The sequence below is a fragment of the Cavia porcellus genome, unplaced genomic scaffold (assembly GCF_034190915.1).
Source record: "Cavia porcellus strain 051 isolate PalLab524CR breed Dunkin Hartley unplaced genomic scaffold, mCavPor4.1 scaffold_10, whole genome shotgun sequence".
Classification (NCBI taxonomy): domain Eukaryota; kingdom Metazoa; phylum Chordata; class Mammalia; order Rodentia; family Caviidae; genus Cavia; species Cavia porcellus.
In genome coordinates, this window is record NW_026947493.1 from 69,481,461 (window position 1) to 69,491,075 (window position 9,615).

At 40.0% G+C, this 9,615-nt stretch overlaps 1 protein-coding gene across 1 annotated transcript; it reads right to left on the reverse strand.

Moving 5' to 3' along the window:
- Positions 1-1,931: 1,931 nt before the first annotated feature.
- Positions 1,932-6,333, reverse strand: LOC100725001 (cytochrome b-c1 complex subunit 7). The gene is made up of 4 exons (XM_003479910.5): positions 6,198-6,333; positions 3,721-3,792; positions 2,767-2,933; positions 1,932-2,137 (listed from the first exon to the last, which is right to left on the reverse strand). Exons 1-4 carry the CDS (start codon positions 6,214-6,216, stop codon positions 2,060-2,062), a joined length of 336 nt encoding a protein of 111 aa, XP_003479958.1. The 5' UTR covers positions 6,217-6,333; the 3' UTR covers positions 1,932-2,059.
- Positions 6,334-9,615: the final 3,282 nt, after the last annotated feature.

Consider the following 9,615-nt stretch of genomic DNA (forward strand, 5'->3'; position numbering starts at 1 on the left):
CTGTCTCCAGGATGACAGGTGCCTGTGTTTCAGACTCCCAAGGTGACTGTTCAGATAGGACAGCTTTTGATAACACAAAGGCTTCCTCTTTCAAAGGAAAGTACTTCACCAATAGGCTAACAAGTTCCAAATACAAGTTCCACTTGTTCTTTGTGAAAGCACAATAACTATTCACAGTAGAAACACTGATGTAGCATATTATGGTTTTAAAAGAACTTTCACATACTTTTTACTTAGAAGGATGAGGTAATCAAGCCATATAAAAAGCAAGTTTTAGCCGGGGATGGTGGCTCATGCCTATAATCCCAGCACTCGGGAGGCTGAGGCAAGAGGATCATTGCAAGTTCAAGACCAGCCTGGGCTACAAAGTGAGCTCAAGGACAGCCTGAACTGCATAGCGAGACCCTGTCCAAAAAGACAAAAAAAAAAAAAAAAAAAAAAAAAAAAAAGCACGTTTGGTATTAGGAGGAACTCAGCCTGCCCTGTTGTGTTGCAATGCTTTCTCCCACAAGCAGGGGGATACCCTTGTAGGCCAAGACCTCAACCTTGGTCAGATGTCTGACCTCATCTTTAAGCACTGGCTTTAGCCTTGCTCTTAGCGGCACCTAAATATTAGAGCTGAGCTGGGTTGAGCTTAACAGTGCACACCTGTAATCACTGCTGTAAAGGCCAAGGCAGGACTGTAAGTTCAGTGCCAGCCTGGGCACCCAACAGAGCTGTTTAAAATAAAAGGGTTGGGGATATAGCTCAACTGGGAACATAGCTCCCTAAGCTGGAACCTAGGGCATACCCAGTATTACATACATACACATGCATGTAGTTTTGTTAAAGAACTTTTTCTATGAGTAAAATCATTATCGAATGAGGAGCTAATGTATTTAACAGTAATTTCTAGGATAGGTGTTTCAGAGTACAGTCTGAGTATCAGATGCTTTTAGGCAATCCAATGAAGCTAACATTTTAGCAAAACTTTTAAAATGTGCTCTTTATGGTTATGTTGCAAAAGTCAAACAATTATCTTTCAAGTATCTTTTTGTGGAAAAGATAGCAAATATACCTGCACCTTGTGATTATAAATTTTACAATCTTTTTTTCTACATACAAATCTTATTCCTCATAACCTGTCACTGTGTGCTGTAAAATCCCAGTACACACAGCAGCTGCTGCGAACACTGCATCAGGCAGGTGCTCCAGGCCCTGGACTGCTGGCTGCCATGTACTCGCACGTTCACAGAGAGAATCTTACGTTAGAAGGTGGGAATGGCGGCACTGCTGAAGAGTTCTCATTTCTACTGTAAAAACTAGCCTATAATCTTCAAACTTTTGACTAATGTCTAAGTTCTTTAATACACTTTATAACAATAGTTTAAGAGGGAGTATAATGTATCTTTGTATTACCGTCTACCTTGCTAATGTGTACTTCATCTCCTAGTATGGGAACACATACATACAACCAGACAACACACATATACCTATATCAGGTGCATACATAGGTTTTTTTAAAGCAGTAGGACGCAATTAAATCTATATGGAGTATAGCAGTTGAAGAGGCTGATTCTCACTCCTGACAAACCAGGGAGACCCCTCTTTCATTCGTTTTTGAAGCTGAGTCAGCTGGTTGAGTGTTCTATTTGCTTCAAGAAAGTCACTGACAATCATTTCTTGCCACCACTCCCCTACGTGAAAGTCTAGTCTGTTGCAGCTTCCAAGTATCCTCCTAAGCTAGAAAGACAATCCACCAGTGATGATTCTGCTTCAGTACAAGGACAGGTTGCCCAACCAGTGAGGAAATGATTAAAGTGGTCTCTCTCAACTCTAGGAGGTAAACATTGGCTAAAAACATAATGGGAGTTTTGAAAAAACTGTGACAGATGAAGTGAGTTCAGTAGTTGTCTGATAAGATTTAGAATTTATAAAAAAAACTACAACAATGATTACAACAGACATTTATTTAACATAGGGTGTCTGTAGACTAATTCTTAAATTACATGTCTCAGGCTTAACCAAGTTCATAAAAATATTTTGAAGACAGCTGCATTCACAGACTTCAACTATGTGATTACTTCTTTGCCCATTCTTCTCTTTCTTTTCTTTCCCGGATAACCTCTTTGAGATATGGTTCAAGGTAGAATTTATCCTAAAGAATGAATCAAAGAATAGTATTACATCCTACTACTGCATTCTGATACACCCCAAATACTCAATAGGGCTTAACAAATGAAGCCCATTAAAATTAAGTATTTTTATTCTCAAGAAAACATATTCTCAATCACATTAAGAACTAGTTGCTGCTTAAAATGTAAAAACCCACGGATACTGTAGTGAGTCTCTCTGATAGGTTATGAAGGGAAGTCCATTGGAAAAGACAAACGAATAAGTGGGCACAGATCTACCTGGTTGCAGAGCAGTCTAAGGGATGAGGGTCTGAGGGGCCTCAATGGGCTTCACACGACCACTAAAATCTTTTCCTCTGAGCAGGGAGCAGAATGTAGAGGGAGAACAGCAGTGGCCTATGAGGCAGGAGACCTGGGTACTAGTCCTGGTCTCTTAAGAGATTTGCTTGGTGATTCTGCAAGTCTCTTTACCTCCAAGTTTCAGTAAGTTTCTAAGACACAGCTAACACCCTTAACCTCACTGGGCTGCTGAAAAAACACTTACTTGACACAGCTTTGAGAATTCTAAAGCACTGCAAGAATGAATGTGTTTTTGTTTTTAAAACTCAACCCTAAATGCCCAGCATTGTCTGGTACATGAAAGCTGTTTTACCTCCTCATATTTTGTCCATTGTTCTTTAGGCAAGATCTGATGCTTCATGCTCAGGTCCAGTGCTCTCTTAATGCGAAACATTCTGTCATTATAAAGGTTCTCTGGAAGCCTTCTTATAGCTTCTTTTACATCTTCATCTTCATATATTGTATCATCTCGCATTAAGCCTATTAATGGACAATAAAGCTATATTAAACATGCATCTCAAAAATTAGAGTTTTTTTTAAAGAGTAAAATGTCTAAGTTATAACTTAAGATTTGAGCAAAATATCCAGAGTTCAAACCATTAGGTGTGGTGGAGATTCACAGCACTTTATTTATACATACAATGAGTTACTTCTTGATATACATGAGTCTTTTAAAATACACCACCAAGGAAGACACATTTCACCTAAACCAATTTAGAAGATACTTAAGATGCTTACTTGTTCTTAAATATACATCAATAAACCACATCTCTGGTTTCTGATACTTTAAATCTGGGATCAAGATACTAAGTAATCTAAACATCATGGTGTACTAAGGAAACAGTAACATTTAATGATGCTTCTATTAAGATTCAGTAACAAAAGATGAAGCTTGGAGCAAATTATGAAGTATTTAAAAAATGGGCTGGGGATATAGCTCAGGGGTACAGCACCTGTTTGGCAGGTGCAAGGTCCCAAGTTCAATTTCCAGTACCAAAAATAAGTAAATAAATAAAGTACTAAAAAAGCTCATAAATCATAGCATTGTAAAGATGTGAAACAATTTCAATTTTTGAACAAAACTCCACAAAGTTTGTATAACTTAAATTTAAAAATTTTTAAGAGCAGAAAGAAATTATCTGGCTATCATACATAATTTCTACCTCAAACATTTTAAAGGACTTTACCCTTCTCCTCTCAAAAAAGGGAAAAATAAAACAAATAACAACCTCCCTATACCAAAGGCGAAGAAAGTATAGATACTTACCCAGCTTATTGAATCCTGCAGCGTTATAATACCACTTTCGAAAACTATCCAGCCACCGGCCTGATGCTGTAACTGAAATTATCACGCTGTTACTTGTTACAGTTAACTAATTTGTATGAATATGCAAACAACCAATACTCTTAGTTATCTTTTTATAAACACAAGAAGGAATTTCCTTTTAAAAGCTTATATACTATATGCTATAGATAGAAGTGCTTATGTTAGCTTTGAGCAAAAGACACTGCAGGCAAAAAAAAAAAAAAAATCAGTAGCATGTCACAAGGGAAAAGGTGAACTCAAAAACCTAACAGACAACAGCCTCACAGGTACACTCACTGCCATGTCAGCTTCTCAGAATCCAGCACTCCAAGTCCATATGTCCCTTTATGTACATCAGAAGGGAGGGGTGGGAGACAGGAAGGGGACCTGAAACTTATTTACAATTTGTAGTTTCAAAAACAGAATATTTAGCTATAATTAATTTTTTCTTTTCAAAGGTGGTAGAATTGTAGGAAACAGGAGTGAGATTTCAGGATACTCTGGCAGGCTTACAGACTCATCATCTAAACCTTTTGGTCTACATTATCGTTATTTCTCTTAGCCAACTTCTTTTTTTAAAAATGCATTTCTGGAAGGATTTTTAGACCATTAGTCATTTTAACATTAATATGGATTAGTAAAAGAAGCTCATTTTTCTCCTCCCTACTAAATTTTCCCTCGAGGAAATGAATATTCCAACATGGGTGAAGAGAAAAAAATAACGTTAAAACTCTTTGGACAAGGCTGAACATGATACAGAAACCAGGCAGGGCTGCTATGGGAAACCTTTTAGAGACTGAGTGCCCAAACTGCAACCCTAAAGCCACTTATTGATTGAAAAGTGCCAACACTGCAATTAAATCTGACGATTCGTCTGATGCAGCTTGGCTTGGGTGTCAATGGAGAGGGTGCTCTGGGCGCACAGGGACGCGTGCCACAGGTTCACCACCAGTGTATTAGGGTCTAAGAACAACATGACAGTGCCTGATGTTTACAGGACAGATGTGGTACAGATGGGAAGGCAGAGCAAGTTTAAAATGTCACCTAAATCTAGCACCTTACCAAGGAAGAAAAAACCCCTGTCCTTTCACTTCAACTCCTGGTGCTCTGTTCCCAGCATATTACAGATTACAATGGCTTTGGTAAACTGCCTTAGAAATTAAGAGCCAGATATAAAATTGCTTCTAGAAAAAAAAAGGTATCAAGAGTCAACAATCTAAAAACGTATTTGTTTACCACAAGTTTAAGGCCAGCTTGGGCTACACAGTCTAAGACTAACCTGAACTATGTGGTAAAACATGATTTAAAAAACAAACACTAAACAGAAATTGAAGACAAATTATGTAACATATTTACCAGTGACTTTGAAAATGATTAATATTCACTGAACACTTATTTTGTGCCAGGCACTCTCCTGTTTTACCCACATTAGCTTGTTTTATTTGTGATCTGTCTGTTGATGCAGAAAAGGAACGGGCGTCGCAGAAGTGTTATTAGCGAAGTCAGAGCTTGTTAGTAAAAATATGTCTGTGTGTTTGCCAAACAGCATAGAAACATAATGCCTTGAAGGTAGTAAAGCTTCTTCAATATTTACCAAACTTAATGAAAAATTCTTAAATATTTTCTCTACCCCCCCCCCCAAAAGCCCAATGTCATTTAGGTTAACAGATTTACCCAGCAATCTATTTCCTAATCGTTTCACAATTGCTGGGGACCAGGGAGAAGAGCACCAGTATTTTTTAAAATGCTATTTCAATTTATACCGCCAGAGAGCACAGATTAGTTAAAAGGGGGAGCACTACGGTAACGGAGCTGCACGTTATTTTTAAAGGACCCGGCAATTTCTGTACTCTAGTTCATAACAATGGCGTTTGTTCTTGTGCCTACAATAGGGACATTTCACCAAACACGGATCAAGCTCACGTTCCGGAAAAACCAAAGTCGACCTGAAGCTTCACAATCAGCCTTGCGGGCCAGCCTCTATTCCCAGTAATAAGCGCGAGGACGGGATGCGGTCTGGATCCTCTTAATTCCTACCCCTTTGCCGGTTTTAAGGGCAAACAGGACATCGCACTGGTACAACTTATGCAGCCCATGTACTTAACAGTGCACGGCTCACTGGAGGCCCGCAGTTCGCTTTGGATGAACTTCAGTCATCCTCTAATTCTGTCCCTGTGGCCTTGAACTTTGCAAAGCTGAGGCGACAAACTCAGGCACCCGCAGCGGCGCTCGGGGCTGTGAGAGTCACCGCGGGGTCCACGACTGACGTCTACGCCCTCAAGCCCGGCCTGGGAACGGCGAAACACGTCCTTTTGCCTGGCCTGGAGCTGCCACTTCCCTTACCCCGTGAATGAGAGAGCAAAGGAGGTGCAACGCACTACGAAAAATAAAAGGCTGAGTGCCGCAACTCCCACCCAGACAAGAGCCCAGTCACTTACCAGCAGGTCGGCCCGCCATTTTGACCCGAGAGCGAAGCGAAGCCTTCTGGGTAAGTCCTAGAGGACACGCCGGGACCAGTCAGCGGCACTTTACGTCGCGTCGCACAGCAAGCGAGGACGCCTGCGCATGCGCAACTCTGACGGCTGATTTGGTACCTGCTGCGTTGCTCCTCCCGGGGCAGGCTGTTGTGTGCTTTAATTCCAGAAGCGTTCCTTGAGACATGACAGGGAAAACGCTATGAAAGGAATTAGGACACAGGAGCTTTAGCCCAGGTTACTGGAGTTTGAACTGTATTAATGGAGTACTTGAAGCCAGGCAGCATTTGAACTGTATTAATGGAGTACTTGGAGCCAGGCAGCATGCTAAACGGTTTTCAGGAGGCGGGGGATGACGAACGTTGGTTCCACGCCCCTGGGGGAATTTCCTTAATGCCTAAGTTCCTTGTGTAAAATATTGTGGTTTTTGCGTATTACCTACACGGCGCCCTGTTTTTAAATCATCTCTAGATTAGACCAAAGACAGTGTAAATGTTATACAAGTAGCTATATTGTATTATTTAGGGCATGATGAAGAGATGCACACTGTTCGGTATAGAGGCAAACGTCCTAAATATTTTCTGTCCCTGGTGTGTTGGATCCACAGACGTGAACTGTCAGCTGTGGAGGGTCAAATGTGTTTTCATTTAACTCTACGCTTCTGATGTAAATTCTGTGGTTATCTCCGTTAGGGAGAGGAGGAAGCTGAGGCTTTGAAAGGTTAAATAACTATATGGATGTGATGGTGCATGCCTGTAGCCCAGCCTTATGGGTGAATGAAGCAAGGATTGCAAGTTTTCAGCCCAGCCTGGCCTAGGAATTTAAACTTAGCGAGACCTTGTCTCAAAATTTTTGAAAAGGGTGAGGATGTAGCTAAGTGGAAAAGCCATGGGCTCAATCCCCAGTACCAAAAACAAAAACAAACAAAGAGTTGAATAACCTGTCCAAGGGCACATGGCTGGGAAGAACTCAGATTCCAGAATCTGAGATGTAAATTCAGACCTCTTTTTACTTTACATTCTACATTGCTAATTCGGGAAAGATACTGAATCCGTGTGTTTATCAGGTTGAAGATTACATCAAGCCATTTTGGTGGAAAGTTAGGTCAGAAAAGTTTTCAAAACACTAAATCTAATATGTATTTCAGAATTTGTATATACAGTAATTTTAAGAGAAAGTGTATAATTTGCTCTATTTGTTTGAGATAGGGTCTCACTACATAGTTTAGGCTGGCCTTGAACTCACTGTGTATCATGGTGATCCTGTCTTGGCCTCCCATAGTGCTGGGATTACAAGTGCATGCCATTATACTCGGCAATTTTTCCACTTTCAAGATCTCAGCTGAAATATATGAAGGCTAATGCACACAAATCCCTAGGGGCAGAACATAATTTAGGAAATTATTTTCCTAAATTATTAGTGCACTTCTACTGCCCAACAAGATCTACCTGTTTTACTGGTTTTCTAGTCTTAAGATGAGATCTGGGATAGTATAATGTTCTCCTAAATGCAAAATGTTAATAATGCTCTGTCACCAATTCTTTAATGGAAAAATAAAAATGATACAGAATTTCAAAACAAAATAATGAACAATGGTTAATATACTGTGTAGTGTTATCTTCAAAATAGTTGTTCAGAATACAAGATAGACATGAAAAACTGATCAAACAGTGGAAGCCCAAACCATTCTTTTTGGTGAATACAGACCAGTAGTATAATTTATCTATTGTATGTGTGTAAATATATATATATATATAAAATCTTTTCCCTTTTTTTTTTTTTGTGTCTTTTTCCTTTTTATTGGTACCGGGGATCGAACTCATGACTGCCTGCTTGCAAGGCAGGCGCTTATGCCGCTGAGCTAAATCCCCAGCCCTTTTTTCCCCTTTTTTCTTATCTCCCATCACAGTGTTTTCCTTTTGAGTAGTTTCTTACCCTTTCCCTTTCACCAAATCTGTTGTACATTTTGGATCTTATTCTTTCATATACCAATTCAAAAATTCTATTGCCTTTTCCTTTTTCTGTCTACTGCCAGTTTCTTACATGATTTGGTTCTGTAATCAGCCCTAAACATTAATAAATGGCTCTTTCAGCCTATCCTACGAATGCAAACTCTGAAAAATACAAAGAAATGCAGTACATTTATACACTGGCCCACTGCCTGGCAAGCAGAGGTATTCAGTACACTCCTTACCCTTTAGTGCTGGTTAAAGTGCAGGTGGGATGAGAAGGACAAGTTCACACACAGGGATCAGATGCTCGGGAGTGTTGCAGATAACAGCTTCTACGGGTGTAAGCCCAGAGCCCAGAGCCCAGATGTGTGCTGGTAGTAGTTTTTCTTTCTTTACCCTCTCACTTGGCACAGCGTAGATTATACTTCTGCTTCTTTAAACATTATATGTAACCACGTGATACTTTGGGGAAAAGAAAAATCTTTATGAGCAATTTTCCACATAACTTTGCTCTTCCACAGATTGGCACAGAAGTCCTGCAGCCATCAACATGTTGTCATTGAAGAAGATGGAGGAACACAGTCTTTGTGGTCAAGAGGGAATGTGTAAAAATCTTTATGGTTCTAAAGCACCTGATGTTTTATGACTGTTCACTACAGCAGCATGGCTAGGTTATTCTGATGAGAGCTGTCTGTAAAGGCAAAATGAAGTTCTGAGGCTCAGAAAGATTGGATAGTTTCATATGACTTCCTAGCAGTACCTGTTTGTTGATCTCATCCGCTAAAGAATTTCATGAAAGTACACATCCATGTCACATTCACCACTGTATTCTAGGACCTTTCAAATGTCTGTTGACAAGTGAAATGTCTAACAGGAAGGACACTAAATACTTGGCTCTGACCAACTAGAAATTTGACACAAGGCTTCTTTTAGGACACCCAGTACACCACAAAACCCTGGTACCCAACAAATGGCTCCTAATGTTACTTGCTTAAAATACTTATTTTAAAAAAATTCTGAATCCAACTGGATAGTCTTGGTGTGGCTGGCAAACATGCATTAGCTATCTCACTCACGCACCTCTTCAGCTGGTGTGACCGGACCAGCTGGCGTTTAGGCAGGCACTTTCATCTCCACCTCATTTCTCTAATAACCAGACCTCTACACAGTGGCTCAGGGTTCCAACAGATGTTCTGAGAGGACAAGCCCCAGTATGCAAATGTTTATTAATCTCTGCGTGATTATGCCCTATCAACCAAATCATACTGGTCAAGTCAGTATGGGAAAAGACTTTAAGTGTGTCAATGCTACATGTGGTTCACTGACTACTACTAGTGTTAATAGTCTAACAAGTAATCCTAAAGCAAGTATGTAGCCATACAGCCTCATTTTACAAAGAAAGAAGCTAACACTCAGAGACTAAATCTTAG

Excerpts from the sequence above, each read along its gene's own strand:
- LOC100725001 (XM_003479910.5), bottom strand. Across the intron at positions 2,934-3,720 it reads TGCAGGATTCAATAAGCTGG|GCTTAATGCGAGATGATACA; the intron begins GTAAGTATCTAT and ends GTCCATTAATAG. Across the intron at positions 2,138-2,766 it reads AATGGACAAAATATGAGGAG|GATAAATTCTACCTTGAACC; the intron begins GTAAAACAGCTT and ends TTCATTCTTTAG.